Below are 16,498 nucleotides of genomic sequence, written 5' to 3'. Positions count from 1 at the left end.
CCATATGACCTGTAAATGCAAAAAAAAGGTTTCCCTTGCAATTCTGTGAAATATTCTGTGACAATTTACACTGCACACGTCTGCGGCACATTGCGGTTTTGAATCGGCCACCGGAACTGATCGCGGCCACTCTTTTCAATGCTTATATAAATATCAGCCGTGCATGTTTCAGAAGCGGCTCTCCACACTGCTTCCGTAAAGATACACGCATATGCCTCCTTTGATTAACTATAACCAAAATCCGTTGCCATTTGTTATCACGAGAGAAAAAAAAATTACATTTTAGTACTATTGGTTAATGGAAACGCTTTTTTAATCAACATTTATTAAATAAGGTTTGTGCAAAGGTTTGTGCAAATTTGTAATGGAAACATGCCCACTTTTTGATTTGGTAAATCAAGTTTTCAAGTTCATTGGCCTATTGCAGGCATGGCTGTGATGAAAGATGAATGGATGTCTTAACAGTTCATCTGCTGTAGGTCGTTGCTTTGGATCTCTGCAAAGAGGAAAATTGTTCCACTTACAAAACGTGTCTAAAATAATATGTGGTGAACTTAGACTACTAATATACATTAAAAAAAAACTTGGCATAAAATAACCAGAGCAAATATTTAATTTCTGAGTAAAAGAGAAAATTACCTGGTTAGGCAAGCTGTGACAAAAGACTTTGCATGTGTAGAGAAGTCATCAGACAGAGATGGCATTAAGCCCTTTTGAGCCCCAATGTAAAAGAGGGCTGCCATCTTGTTCATGTGTGCAAGGGGTGGCTTTCCTGTGGCCATTTCATACACAGTGCACCCGATGCTCCAGATGTCTGATTTTCGTCCATGACCTGTCTCGCTTATCACCTCTGGTGCCATCCAGTATGGGGTACCATGTACAGACTTCATAAGGTCACTCTTACTTCCAGTTGAAGTCTGAAGGCGGCGAGCACATCCGAAGTCAATTAGCTTGACCACTCCGTTGGGCATAAGCATGATGTTGTTCCCCTTCAGATCTCTATGGATGACCCTGTTTGCATGAAGATAGGCAACACCTTCCAAAATTTGTCGAGTGTATAAAACGAAGACCTTCTCTGGCAGGGGTCCGAACCGACTCAGGATATTTGAGATGGAGCCACCTGGAACATACTCCATGAAGATGCTTACGGTATTCTCACAGAGAGCTGTGCCCAAGAAACCAACTATGTTGGTGTGATGAAGGGTTTTGAGAAGGTCCACCTCTCTCTCCAGGCGTTCATACTCTTTTTCTGCCATCTCTGAAGTTGAAGCATCCAGTGCCACCTGTTTTACTGCAATCAGCTGACCTTGGCTGGTTAGCCCACAATACACCTATGAATAAAAATGTGAAACATGGCAAAAGCTTTACGTTTGATTATGCAGAACATTTTGAAAATCATACATTAATGCTAAGAAGAGTGCTTTAAAACGATGCATTTAAACACCTACCGTTCCGTAAGCTCCTTTACCTAGAACCTCTCCTTTTGTCCATGTGATAGCTTCATCTGAGTAAGATCCATTAGTGTAATGCAGTTCACCTGAGGATGCACCCTGATGGACAACAGAGACTCAGTGTAATGGCCCATAAAATATTGCAGGGGTAGCCAACCCTGCTCCTGGAGAGCTGCCATCCTGCAGAGTAATCAAACGCCTGAACTAGCTAAGCAAGCAGGGTTAAAGGTCAAGCAGTTGAAGCAGGGTTAGAGTCTGAAGTCTGCAGGAAGGTATCTCTCCAGGGCCCCTTTTCCACCAGCAGGAACCGAGTGCTAGTTTAGAGCTAGTGCTATTGCCGGTTTGGAGTTGGTTAAACTGGTGAGCCTTATAAGAACCGGTTTGCTTTTCCATGGGATAGAGAAGAACCACAGAACCAGGTCTTACATCACTGAATATGTCTCATCTTTCCCATCAACGCTAGTGTGGCAGCGCCAAACACATCAGGCTTGCTCGAAATGCATCGACGCAAAATACCAAAGCAGCATGTGAGCAATTGGAGAGCAGACGACTCTAAGCTTTTAAATTGCTCTTGCGGTACTTCGACACCACATGACAACCGGTCCGTGCAGCGCAGACACATCCCGAACAAGCATAATATTAACAAAGGCTTTGTGAACCTACGTCGGCATCCAAACATGGCTGTTTAAAAAAAAAAATAGCCTGGTTAGAATTTTCTGTTTCTCTTGTTGGTCACGGTAACCCCATCCCCGGCCCCTGACGCAAGCGGTTCTTACTTTTAGACCAGCAATGTTTTGGTGTTACTTACGAATCACTTTTCCTGGTTCTGAGCTGGCGCTTTAGGTGTCGAAGACAAAGAACCGATTTGAAACTAGGATCTGGCTCCGAACCAGCACTAAAGCAGCCTTGGTGGAAATGGGATACAGAAGCAGGTTTGGTTGACACTATCTACAAGTAATGCTGCGTTCACACCATGTCGTAATTACCGTAATTCTGAGATGACAACACGTGACATTTTACTCACAGCTTTCCATGTTCTCGGACTCGGAGTTAGCGCCAAAAAGAGCCTGGCGGCGGTCAGGTGGTACAGCTGTCACTGGTCCAAGTCGTAACTCTCAGAATATTCCGAGTTTACAAGTTGTAATTACGAGTTCAGGAGCATGTGAGGGCTTTGGCGTTCATAGTTTTGCCATAATTCAGCTTGAGTAGAATGTCAGAATGTCAATTACGGCATGGCGTAAAGGCAGCTTAAGATATGTTAGAATGTTACCTCATTTAAAAGCTTCTTAAATTTTGAAGGCAAGTTATGTTTGAACTCTGTGCTGTCTTCTTTTTCAGTCTTGAGTGTTTCTTCGTCTCTTCTCTCAATTGAAATCAGCTCCTCTGCCAAAGACCTTAGCAGGTCATCTGTTAGAGGCCCATCACCAATCTCATCTAGAAACCTTTGGTACACAGGTGATCCCGTTCCGTCACTTGTCCAGGTATTAATAAGGGGCTGCGATGGCAGTTTGGTCTCGTGTGATATTTCAGGTTCAGTTTTGGGATCAATTGGAGTTTGTTCTTGATGTATTATTTTCTTAATGATACTTGTCTTGGACAGAGTGTTGGAAAGTACTTCTTCAATCACTGATAGTATGGAACTACATTGTCTTCCTGCATTTGAAATTTCCCTCCCATCACCCTCAGTTTGCATTTCAGATTTCTTTTGCTGGACATTTCCACAAGCAGAAGCTACAATGACATGGCATTGATTCTCGGAGGAAGATGGGCATTTCCTCATCCCTTTGTTAACATTATCCCTCCGCTTGAGTTGTCTGCATTTAGCTCGACTGGATCTCTCAGACTGAGCTTGTTTCTTTCGGTTAACCTCTTCTTTTTTTTGCCCCCTCACTTTTCCATTGATCTGTCTTTTTACTTGAAGTGCAGTATGGACTTGTCTGGTTCTCTCTGTAGAATTGTCTACTCTAAGATTCTCATAAACTGGAGTCGCGAACATTTCGTAGATTGCTGGACCTTCATCTCCCTGGCTGATCTTCAGAAACATGTCATTGTACGTGACATAATCCACAGCAGACCTTGCTCGCTGTACTGCTCCTGTTGCTGGCTTTTTGGATGCTCTTGCACTTCTCAGATCTCTATGAAGTTGGTTTTGATTGTTATTGCTTACTTTCTTGTCATCACTCAACTTCATTTGTTGAAAAGCTCCAGAGACCCCCCTTGTTGTTGGGGCTTCACGTGCAGTTTTTTTACAAGCCGTTATAGGTGCCCTTGGCAAATATTTGTTAGTAGACTCTCCTGAAATAACTAGGGTGGTGGGTTTACTTTCTCTGAGCTGCACTTTTGCATGAAGTGGTGAATTTATCCTATTCCTTGTGGTTTTGACAGTACTTTGATTTCTGTGTGCCAGAACGTTGAATGACTGATTTGTCTGAATTGATGTTTTGCCTTTATTGTCATTTCTTTTGATCGTCTTAACTGGTTTGTTCTTTTCTTGTGAAGTTTGTTCTACTACACCAGCATCCACAGTGGTGAGGTGCTTCTCACTTGCAATGAAACAGGATCCTCTGACTGTAGGTTGTATTTGTCTGACTATGCTCTTGGGTCCTTCAGAGACAGAGCAGCTGTCCATAGTTGGAGACTTCCTCTGAAAATCCTCAGAGTTTTCAGTTGTCTTGGAAGACTTGCATCTTATTTCATCCTCGACTTCCTTGACAGTCAATGATTTGATAGATGTATAGCCTTTCTTGTCTGAAATTACATAATCTGTTGCAGTATTATGTATTGCTGAACTGAGTAACTCCTGAAAATCCAAATAGGTCCCCAGTTCCAGATTTAGTGACTTATCTAAGCCCACATGTATCTTCTGTATATCTTGAGGCATAGTATCATCCTCTTCTTGGCTACTACTGCTGCAGGAGTTGCTCTCTTCACTGCCTGCTCTGGTGCCTCTGGATCTTCTCGAAGACGGCCTGGAGATCCTTTCCAGTCTTCGTCTGGACTGTGATGAGACAGGCAAGATGCTACTTTGTTTTAAGAGCAGAGGGTGCTCAAGACTTGAACGTGCAGAGTATATATTGTCCAGTGGAGCAAGATGTTTGGGTGTCTTTGAACATAGAGTAGGTAGTGTCTGGAAATCACAACAAAACTATCAAAATGGTATTACAGGCTAGAGTTTTTGCATTTATTGAAATGTTTTAAAGAAAGCTTTTCCTCACCTTTTGTCTGTCAACATCCCCTGTGTGAGCACCTCTAAGCCCTGTAGGGTTGTACAATGTATTAGTGAAGGTCTGCTCTAATACTTAGTCTTCTGATGACAAAACACCCTAAGTTCCCGCACTCATTCTTCTCAGACTATCTCTACAGCTGATCAGGTGAGATGACACAGATGGGGAAACCCTCCACAGCTAAGATTCTGGGGTAAATGTATCTCTGTCAGGATAATGTTCTTTAGGATGGTGATTTCTTCACTCTCTTTTAATCCATTCTGTTTTTCTAACTGTAGTGGAAGCTCCTGGCACAAGCAGATGTGTCCTCAATCACAGATTACCTAATGACAGACTCTGGACCACAAAAATGATCAACACTGGCACTACTTCGTTTTGTTCTTGCTTTCTGTGTTACTTGTAGATGGTCTTTGGAAACTCCTCCAGTCTCAAGAGAAGTTAATGGTGGATTTTTTTGAGCACTGGAAACCACTAAGACTAGGCAACACTCAAGATTATCTGGTCTGTTTGGGGAGGAACATTAGTGATTGTGGATATGAATTCACAAACACTTTTGTACATCCTCACACAGCCAGTCTGGACTGCGTGCAACTTTCCTAAAGGCTAGTTTACACTGGACCAGCAGATGCCAACCACCACATTATGTCACTGCTTAGGCATTCTTTGACAAATGCTAATTGAACATGTTCAGTCAGTGAAAACAAACAGTGACCAACAGCAACAGACACCAACAGGGGTAACACATTGATCAGACGAAACCTGACAAACCACGTTATGTATCACAATTTATACAACAGTTCTTTCTGGTCCTCGAATCTGATTGTTTAATAGGAGTGCGATATTAGAGCCAAACAGCCATTTCACCATTTGTAACTGTATCACTCCGTTTGCGATACTTCTCACAGTGAGTGTCATGGCGGATGCCCAAATCTACTATAATTTTAAAAAATATTACTGTTTTTGTGTCACAGCATGTATTTTTAAGAGGTTTTCAGATGAGAATGTACTTGTACATATAACTTGTACATAATAGTTCAAATATGCAGTTTGTTAATAAAGATAACTATCTATTTGAAAATTTGTATCAACATTTTCAGAGACGTGAGCTCCAGGACCATCAGCGGCAGTTTAGCATTCATGATCCTGCCTAGAGCAGCCAGACCTTGGCCAGATCTTCTGGAATTTAAAGCTGGCTCTCATGTCTCTATAGTGGTTAAACATGAGCTCTAATTTGTTTTGGGTAAATCTAACGTGTAGTCTTTGGTCTAATTAATCTATTATTTGTTCCAACAGTTTTGGCAAAATCTTATCATTTTTTTTTGTAAATTCAATGCTGTGTATCAGAGCTGCCTGTGTACTTTTGACTTAATTGCCTAGCAACTTTGCGCATGTGTTGGTGATGGTGCTTTTAGTGGTGATGAGGCTGTTTTTACGTCTTTTTTTACTGAAAAATAAACGTTGTTTTAAACAGAAGTTATTTTTACTTTCAACAACAGCTTGACACAGCTACCAAATGCACAGAGTAGCGCTGTCATTGGGAATCACCCTTAACAGATGAAAGAATATTAATGTTATGATAAAGATAAAGCTTTCCTCAGTAGACATAATGCTTTATTGTGAATATTAGATTAAGCTGAGGAATGCTGTATCAAATGCAGGTAATCACACTTGCCCAGTCCATCTCTCACTCTTAATACTCTACTGCACATAATACACTGCTTTTAATACCGTAATACAATAAGCTTTTAATGAAGCAATTCAAAGTCCTTCATTACTAGCTCTAAAGTGACGTTTTCGAATTAGTAACAGAGGCTTGGGCTCAGCTGTTAAACTGTCAAACTGAGATTTGAATCCATGGCGGAAGGAAGTAGTTCTGTGCAAAAGAGTTTTTTTTTTTTCAAGGTTTATTTTTGGCAATTTTGCCTTTAATTGATAGGACAGTAGTGAGACAGGAAATTAAGTGGGAGAAAGGGGGGAGGGGGCAGGATCGGGAAAGGTCAGTGAGGCAGGACTCAAACATGGGACGCCCAAAGTGCAGCGGTGCTGCATGTCGACACACTGCCCACGAGGCTATCGGCGCGACACAAAATAGGGTTTTTAAAACACTCCATTGTTGTTTCTTACTGTTGTATAAACGCAATATCACACTCGTAGATGTGCGATATGGCTGTATATCGGCATGGCTGATATGGCCGTAGGTAATCACAGTGTACCGATATACAGCCATATCTCACGTCTACAAGTGTAATAATGCTCATGAATCTAATTATCAGTGTCTGTATTTTTCTAAAATACAAGCACATTTTTTTCACAACAAACAATTGTATATACTTACTGTTTTGAATGTTAGCCCGCGCTTGCAGCAGCACACTTGCATCAAGTAGAGGGTCCATTAGCATCGGAGCAGATTTGCTGAACTGAGTGACATGAGCAGCAGGAAGAACAGGTATTGAGGAAGAAGTCAAACTGAGTGATGGATGCAAGGATCTTATTTCACCCCAGTCTTTTCTGTTATTCCATAGGCTGGGCAAGGATGAAGTCCGACTGAGTAAAAATTACATTACAAATTTACATTAGCATTTACAAATTAGCTGTTTAGAAACATGCTGAATGTTTCTTAGCAGTAACGGCAGAGTTAAATCTTCCTTAGACAAGTTCTCCCCTCTCTCTCTCTGTGGATAATGGTACACCCTGGAACCATAGTCTTATGCTGACAACGCTTGATCCTGTAACTGTACTCCTCTGTACGGTCTTTGTGTAGAAATGAGAAAGAGCCACTGAATGCACATGAGGTTTGTGAGCAGGCAAATTATTTGTGAGGACAGTTTGTTTGTGCATTTTACGTTTACACAGCTGCTGCTGTTGGTGTTTAAGTGTGATTTGTTGATTTGTGATTGGCTCTCTTGTTTATCTGAATGCTAATTTAATTTAATCAGGAAGTGATGAATGGGTTTGTATGTGGTCAGCTGGCTAACCTGCTTCGTTTCTCATCTCTGCCATCTTGTCTGATGTCTATCTTTGGCTCCATCCAACCCTCAAAGCAAATCCTGTTATCTGCAGACACGCAGCCAGATACACTCAGGGTGAAAAGGGTCATGTAAAATGGGCCCCATGGTTATTCTACAGAGCCAATATAAAAATTCACAACACCTGTAATACTCAAGGAGAATGAGATGAAATTAAATGAGAATTATCTACTGGAATAAATGTCAAATTTCTCTCTTACTCTCTTTCTCTCTATATATACATATATACATATACGTAAAATGTCAAATAAATGTCAAATTTGTATAGAGAGAGAGAGAGAGAGAGAGTATTTCTTGGAAGAAATGTATACAATTTCTCAAAAGTGACAGTACTTTTACACTGTTATCTATTAAAAAAACATTAGGTCGAACACTTATCAACATTTATAATAATAAAGGTTTGGAGTAATGCCTACCTGAAGTTAACTTTGTCATCACAGGAATAATTTACATTTTTAAATAAATTAAAAAGAAAATGCTATTGTAAATTGTAAATTTTCTTTCAAAAACTTCTGTGCATATACACATACAACTTGCAAACTAAATATGCAATATATACAAAAAGTACCTTTCACAAAGTCAGTCCTCTCTAAATTAGCGCAAGCTTCAGTGAAACCAAATTGTTTACAGTTCCTCTGAGTCTTGCATAATCCTTATCTGTGTGTGTCAGAGGTTTTCTGTGGATGACTCTGTGCAGTCTGACTCATTTGAAACAGAGGAGCCCAAAAAGCAGAGTCAGACACACCCCTCCTATTGTCATGGATTCTCTGAGGGATAGGCAGAGAGAGAGAGACTGCTGTGTGTGTGTGTGTGTTTTTCAGGTTGGTGGAAAAGGTTGCCAAAGCTTTTGAAAGCCCGGTGAACACAGAGAGTTGCTGTCATTCTGGAATGATCCTGCAGGTGTACCTCTGACACTGTATTCTGTCTTCTAGGATTAACAATGAATGATTTGAGTCTAGTTGTTGACTGACCTTGGTGGAAGTCTGCATGATCCTTTTGTGTCATGATAACCTCAGCTAATTCTTTCTGCTGAAAAAAAAAAAAAAAAAGTGCAGTGAAGGAAAGGTTATCCATGACACAGCTGGTAGGCAGCAAGAAACAAAACTGCTTAAAAGCTGTGAGGTTTGACTGTCCCTTACAATAACCTTTCACAGAGTAACACATGACTAATTCACCTGTTGTCTACTGACCATCTGGAGGCAGTCTATTCAATCAAATAACACCATCATTAGCCAGCTGTGATGCCTGTGACCAAGACTCAACCAAATGAAACGCCAAAAAGGGCTTAATCAAGACATTTCAGAGCGTATAAACTACACTAAATTATGTTTGTACGCATTTGTTCACACAGTTAAAATGGATTGCTGCAGAAGATTCACTGCGTATAATGAATAAAGGCCCGTTCACACCAATAACTATAAATACAATGAATACAACGATAACTATATTTGTGTCCACACCAGCGAACGATAACTCTGTTTTTGTTGTTCTTGTTACACATGACGTGAACCCGTAGACTGCGTACCTAAACGCACCTAAACAGTGAATATAACGAGTGTAGTCTACGCTGTCTCATTTCTATCAGTGAATTTAGCTAACGGCGTCAATGTAGTGGAAAAAACAACACATAGTCTTTCTATTGCAACTTCAAAGAAGGCACAATGTTGTCGAAACCAGCGCTGGATACCTGAGGAGGTTTTGTGTTTTATGTTATGTTTTTTGCTGTGCAAAGCTTCTCCGCAATGGCATCTGCTATTTTTTAAATGCGCAAGCCCTTTAAATTTGAACCTGAAAACAAATTTAAATTTTAAGTCTGATTAGCTGTCTGTATTTTATCATTCATCAGCTGTAAGAAGTGTGAGAGCACCTGACCTTCTTCTCATCTGAATCTGATGTGCAACGACCACGTGTTGGACAGCAGCTGGGGAGTACAGAAGGACTCGTTGGCCAATAAGACGTGTCCAGACAGGTGCCTATTGGTTCTCCAAAATACAATACAAATACTAACATAAATTATCACATTGAGAACATTAACAGGTTTTTAATGAATTGCATTACAGATAAATGGATGAATATTCTTATAATACTGTATTGAGAATTACAGTGTTTTGAGAATTACAGAAGTTATAGAGGGTTTTACATCACGGTTTGGTCAGTTACCCAGATGTGTGGCCATATTGGAGATACTCAGATGTAAACAACAGCATTGATTGCACGGTTAATGTACTACTGAATAAGTTGTTCTGCTCATTTATGCTGTCTTAACCACAAAAAAAAACATGTGGAAGCTGCTGAATTATATAAAGAAGGACTTAGTAAGCAGGAAAGGGCACAATATTTTGACAGCAAGTGGTTAAGATACATACGAGTAGTATTAATTAGGATATTAGCCTAATATTTCACCGGCCTGACCAGAAATGATAAAAACACACACAAATATTGTTAAGATTCTTGTCCTGGAAGTCCTGGTTCAGTTTGGCCAACCACAAACGCCTTCTTTCTCACTCTTCTCCTTGATTTGTTATAACTTTTGGCAGTCTATAGTACTCCAAATGTTTTCCCAGTCTAACCGGTTAGTTCCGGCCAAAACATGACAATAGTTGACCATTTTCAGCAGAAATAATCAGCAAAATTTGCAAGTTCCATTCAGTTCAATGGCATTGTTTACATTCTGTGCTGCCAATATGGCTGAGTGGTGACCTTTCGTGAAAACACTATTTATATAGAAAATGTTACTGTTTGCTGCACTTTCACAACAAATAGCTTGCTTCCACATTGCAAAATAAGGGGAATATGTAGCATGTTACCTGTATGCATTGAAGAATCTATTATACTGAAGAGTTCTTCTTTCTTGGTGCCTTTGACCTGAGAGACATACCACAGAGCAGTGTGACCTCTTCCATCAAGGATCTTCATATCACTGGAAATCAGAGCAAGTGTATTAGTGATATTTAATGAGAGTGACTTTGTTAAATCACCAATTATTTTAAATGTCATTATATTGTTTACAATTCTACATCTTCCAAATACGTTGCACTTCGGTTGGTTGTTTATCCACCTTAGTCTTTAACATGGAAGTAAGCCTATGGGTGAGACTTTCGGTTCATTAGCCACTATAGCAGGGGTCACCACACTCGGTCCTGAAGGGCCGGTGTCCTACAGAGTTTAGTTCCAACCTTAAGCAAACACACCTGAACCAGCTAATCAAGGTCTTAAAAGGAAAATCACTAGATGGCAAGCCTGCAACCATTAGCTGAAAAAGCGCAACGGCTAAAGCTAACGCTTCTGGTCTGGCAGTACGCGGGAAAGGAGACCAGAGGCCGTTTTCTGTCAGTGTCAGTGGAAGAACGGTTTCACTATGCTGAATAAATAGCTTTTTAGAGGTAATGGCTTATCATTTAATGAATTGACAGCCTATCTGCTAATCTTCAACATGTTTTACACTAAATAATAGTTTTGGATTGAACTATTTTTAGAGTTTACCACGAAAAACATGCGGTTTTATAAGAGAAGTCGCTGACTTTTTGCAACAGGTGGGATTCAGCTTACTGCACTTATTCCTACGGTATCCGTAAACGGTGATTGAGTGTCGCACAACGCTGACTAAAATTCAATGACGTCTAGGCTGTAATGTGATTGGTTATTAAGTAGGGATAGGTGATATCTTATCGTTGAGATATACCGATAAGAATTAGTCTTCCCGCGATAATAACGATGAAGTCTACAGTAGCATGTGTGCACAGTTTTGCATGTGTATGAGCCTGTTTACAAACCTGCTGTCCAACAAAGATATAATTTATTGACATGCTTTTTCTCCAAATTAACTTCATAACAGTCCAGTGTTTGAAATAACCTTTTGTGATCAGACGTGGTTTTATATCACAGATTGAGGCAGAAATCATACTATTTTATAGTATTATAAAAGCCATGTCGATTGGCATTGGATTAAAAATATACTTTATTCTTATAAAAATACCCAAGAATAAATGAAGAACAGAGACAAACCATATACTGTAGCAACTTTGTTTATTATCAAGTTTTCTCAGTTAAATTTGTCTGTCTGCTTTTTATTCAGCTACAGCGATAACCAGTTAAGGCTAGAAGGAATACAGCTCTAGCTACTGGGTATGCGCACATCAATCTAACGTTATTTTTGTCACACCGTACAACAATAAAACTGTTTTTCTATTATAGTAAGGGCTAAGATTAGGATTGAAGTAGGTGTAGAAAAACACAAAGGTGTTAAAAAAAAACTCTATCCCTCAGAGCTCTATCCCTTCTAACCACAACAGCGATAACCTGTAGCGTCAGTATGCTATAAAGCCCATGTGGAGTTTCCACGCTTGGGCGCCCCCCGGCTTCCAGTATGAATTAAACAGTTATTACATTGTACGTGTGTACTCAGATACGTCTATTTTGGGTAAAAATAGGAAATATAATACTTTTCTCTAAAGAAACAGGAATCCCTGAATTATCGTCATTGATATCGTTATCGTAATAAATAACAGAAATTATCGTGATAAATTTTTAAGCCCATATCGCCAAGTTAGCCAAGTTAGCCGTTACGCTTTTTCCAATAGTAAGTAATACAGACCCTCTCATCTCTCTATGGTAAGAAAATCTCTGTTAATAAGTATACTTGAAACTTCCAGGCAGGTGTGTTGAGGCAAGTTGGAGCTAACTCTGCTGGATCAAGGATCAAGTTTGGTGACTCCTGCACTATAGGGAAATATCAAGAAGAATAACAGCATGCAGTAAACGGTAAAACTGTTTGCACAACATACCAGTGTGTTCATAATTAAGATAATACATTAAAATAATATGGTAAGACACACCAATTTGCAATATCAACCAGCAAAACAAGCTGTTTCGTACAGCTAAAACTAGCTGGACGTGGATGAGACCAGAAGCCAGACCCATAGCATTTACAAATGGCCACACCCACTCTGACAGGAAGAAAAAGGTGGATATACAAGATGAGAAACTGGCTAAATGAGGTTGAAATGAATTTGCCTTCCTTACACTGAAAGAGACATAAGCTCTTTCACCACTTCCACAGGTTGATAGTCCCACGGCGTCTCTAAGCTTTCAAACAGATCGACATCCCTTACAGCCAGCATCAGCAGGGTCAGTCCATCTCTGTTCTGTTTATTTAACTCCACCAAGTCTGTCTGGGCCTGTAACACACAAACATTATAAGCTTTATTTGTTCTAATTTACTCCAGCCATTGCCTGAGGTGAGAGTAAAAATATCTCACTCACACATGACAGGTGGCCAATACTGATCCATCAGAGAACTCTCTATGGAGTCTAGCCTGCTTTGTGTGAGCCTAAGGTTTATATCACATTTCAACAGTCAAATGGCAAGTTGAAGTCTGAGCTGCTCACCATCAGGTCTTGTAGACAGCAGAGGTCTCCCCTCCAGGCTGCTAGTGAGAGCTGTCTCTGATGGGGTATGTCTCTGATCATAGACGTCAACAGCTCCCTCTGGAGTGCTGGTTGACTAACATGAAGAGCTGTCTGGTTGCAATGGTTACACAGTGTAGCATCAGCTCCTCTTTTTAGAAGGAAATGCATCACCTGTATTCAAAAATGTTAAAGAGATAGTTCACTAAAAAATGACAATTCTGTCATTAATTACTCATCCTCATGTCGTTCCAAACCTGTAAGATTTTCGTTCATCTTCAAGACACAAATTAAGATACTGTATTTTTGATGAAATCTGAGAGCTTTCTGAACCTGTATAGACAGCAATGCAACTGATACTTTCAAGGCCCAGAAAGGTAGTAAGGATATTGTTAAAATAGTCCATTTAACATCAGTGGTTCAACCGTAATTTTAAGAAGCTTTGAGAATACTTTTTGTGCTGTAAGAAAAAAAAAAGACTTTATTCAATCGTTTCTTCTGTTCCATGCCAATCTTTGGCATGCATCCACGACATTTGCATAATGCAGCTTTGAAACCAAGAAAACAGGAAGTAGTAGAAAGTAGCTACTACAGTGAAACATTATGCCCATTATATTAATCAATACATTACACCCCCATTACACTACATTAGCTTTCCTACACAGACGTTAGCTATAGTTTCTGCTTTGTTTTGATCATTATAACACTATTGTCTCATACCCTAGTAAGACCCCTCCTGCAGGCACTAATAAGAGGAGTGGAGCCCTGTGAATCATGAGGCAGGTCAATTTCTTCCCAGGCGTACTCTCCCTGCTCCAGTCCCAGAGCCACCGCCTCCAGCTCTTCATTCAACAGCTGCTCCACAAATCTGCTTCTTTCATGTCTACTCATGCTCCAATGTTCTGCAGGATGCACAAACACAGAAAATTAGCTGCAGTTCTGGTGCTCTAACTAATGAATATCTTCTTCAATATTCACAACATGCACAAGAACTGCTTTGTTGCCCCCATGTGGTTATGTTTATGATGAAGGCAATGCGTAATCTCAGTACTGTGTAAGTGCAAGGACATTTTAAGTATTTTTTCATCTTTAATAAATGGTAAATGTTTGCTTTTGAAATGATTAATTAGCACATTTTCCCTAAAGCAACTTTCTGTATAATTTGGTAATGAATTTAATATGATTATATATTAGATAATATTAGAAATTATTAAATGGCCTTTCATTTGTTGCATAAGAAAAACAGAAGCTCTTATTAGCCAATAACCACAATTCAGAATGCATAAAATATCATCAAACTTCCCAAGAAAAAATATTTAATGTTAAACAATAGTTACTAAATAAGGGAATGAAATGTATTTACTTTTGCTAACATTTAAACCAGCAAGACTCACCTGTGTCGGCAGTTTGTTACTTCTCTGGACTGAAATGTTTGAGTTAAATGAAGTTAAATCAGTTCCTGTGTTTACGTCCTTGTCTTTTAAGGGTCAGTCCTTTGTCTTCATTGCGCATTTGCCTGAAGCAGCTTTGAGTTTACAGCCTGTTGCCAAGGAGACACCAGCTTTGGCATGAAAACAATGAACTCACCCTGAGACCTTTGTTTTGGTTTCAAAGGGGAAGTGTGCAGACACGTCCATATAAGCATTTGCATTTGGTTGTTATGATAAAACTATATTATACTGCATTGTTATTCGATTTTTGAGCCAAATTTCCAAATTGTCCTATGGTGTGACTGTCTCAAGCAAGGTTCAATAAATTACAACTTCTATAAATGAAAAAGAAAAGCATAAAAATGTTAATAAATACCTCCGGCATAACTGTACAAGTGTCTATTTTTGTAAATGCCAATCATTTTTTCAGTTTCTAAAACTGTAAGAACTTGGTACATATTGTCTCTGAAAACCATGTCCTCTGGTGTGACACCATATACTGATTTTAAAATCAGCCAAATTCAGAGAAAATTTTAATTAATTGAAGGACCCCATTTATAATAGTGTTACTGCCCCCCTGTCATGGTAAATATTTGTCTCGGAATTGATCAAATATTTAACTTTTTTGGAACCACTACAAAAGACACCCCTACATTTATTTTTGTTTAAAAATCTTGATATTGTTTGTATCAAAGTTAAACTTTCTTTCTCCTTTGACATGTTTAAAAAAACAACATAGGTTAATAGAAATACTTTAATAACTACCATCTCTGTCCTTTAGTGTGACGTGATGTCCTATGGTGTGAGACACAGATTTGTTTTTATCCCAAAATATCTAAAAAAAAAAAAAAAAAAAAAAAAAAAAACATTGCAATAGCAGAGATACAAATATCACTCAACTTAAAATGATATAATTTTCAGCAGTTTTTAAATGGATGACAGCACAGTTTGTCTTGTTGCCAAAGTTTGTCTTGAAATTGTCCAATAAGTCATGGGGGAAAAAATGATGTAAATTATAATTTCATATTAAATAAATAACACTATATAAAAATAAGTGTCTAACATCGAAGATAAATCTCTCTCATGCTTGCTCTCTCAAACTTTTTGTTTCATAAAAGGTTCTTTATGGCAAAAGAAGGTTCTTCAGATTATAAAAAAGGTAAGAAAGAGATGGTTCTTTAAAGAACCTTTGACTGGTTCTTTGTGGAACCAAAAATGGTTCTTCTATGGCATCGCTGTGAAGAACCTTTTAAAGCACCTTTATTTTTTTATATTTACTTTTTTTTGTCTTAATTTTTGCCATGTCACACCACAGGACATATTTATGGTACAGTTCAGTAAAAATAAAAAAAATAAAAAAATAAAAAAAGCAATGAAAGAATCGCCGAATATAGTGACCGTTATATTTTCTCAAAGATCAGACTTCACACTAAATAAATATGTGCATTTCTTCTTCAAATAAGGTCTTTTACAGAAAAAGCATTTTTAGTGCTTATTTGTCAACAACCCATGTGTGTGTGTGTGTGTGTATATATATACACACACTTTTGCAGTTTTGATAGTGTTAGACACTTTTTATACAGATTAGTGAACACACAATACTAATGCCAATATTTTTTCTCTTGCAAACCTCATATCCTAGTTAGCATGTGAGTTGTCTCTTATAGCCTCTTTGCCCTTGTGTTGAGCTGAAGCTGTCCTGGGAGTCATTCTGTGGGAGATTCAGTTGCATTGATTGACCTTCACTGAGACCAGCGGCCTTCATAGGCAGAATTACACAGCTGTAGCTATTCTACTGCATTAAAGGATCGCTTTAATGATCCACTTAATTGATCCTTATCTAATTGAATCTTTGCTATACCTTTTACAGTACTTACTGGAACATTATACAATTTTAGAGTTAGCCACAACATTTGAATTTAAAATTTTATGAGTTTCAGACATCACAAAAAATACAAGAA

The 16,498-nt window shown here is 38.9% G+C and overlaps 1 protein-coding gene across 2 annotated transcripts; it reads right to left on the bottom strand.

The window, feature by feature from the left end:
• Positions 1–207: 207 nt before the first annotated feature.
• On the bottom strand, positions 208–14,639 carry map3k19 (mitogen-activated protein kinase kinase kinase 19). Of its 2 annotated transcripts, none has more exons than XM_051120044.1 (14): positions 14,502–14,639; positions 13,828–14,009; positions 13,090–13,281; positions 12,724–12,878; positions 10,509–10,621; positions 9,574–9,683; positions 8,673–8,730; positions 7,651–7,729; positions 7,011–7,219; positions 4,667–4,707; positions 2,722–4,578; positions 1,449–1,550; positions 640–1,331; positions 208–496 (listed from the first exon to the last, which is right to left on the bottom strand). In XM_051120044.1, the coding sequence occupies exons 2-14, from the start codon at positions 13,996–13,998 to the stop codon at positions 397–399; spliced, it is 3,879 nt and encodes a 1,292-aa protein (XP_050976001.1). In that variant the 5' UTR covers positions 13,999–14,009; positions 14,502–14,639; the 3' UTR covers positions 208–396. The 2 variants fall into 2 exon arrangements, with proteins under 2 accessions (XP_050976001.1, XP_050976002.1); XM_051120045.1 differs by having other exon boundaries at positions 8,673–8,727.
• Positions 14,640–16,498: the final 1,859 nt, after the last annotated feature.

Source organism: Labeo rohita, chromosome 9, assembly GCF_022985175.1.
Source record: "Labeo rohita strain BAU-BD-2019 chromosome 9, IGBB_LRoh.1.0, whole genome shotgun sequence".
Classification (NCBI taxonomy): domain Eukaryota; kingdom Metazoa; phylum Chordata; class Actinopteri; order Cypriniformes; family Cyprinidae; genus Labeo; species Labeo rohita.
Note: the sequence above shows the minus strand (reverse complement) of the source record. Positions and strands in the feature narration are given on the sequence as shown.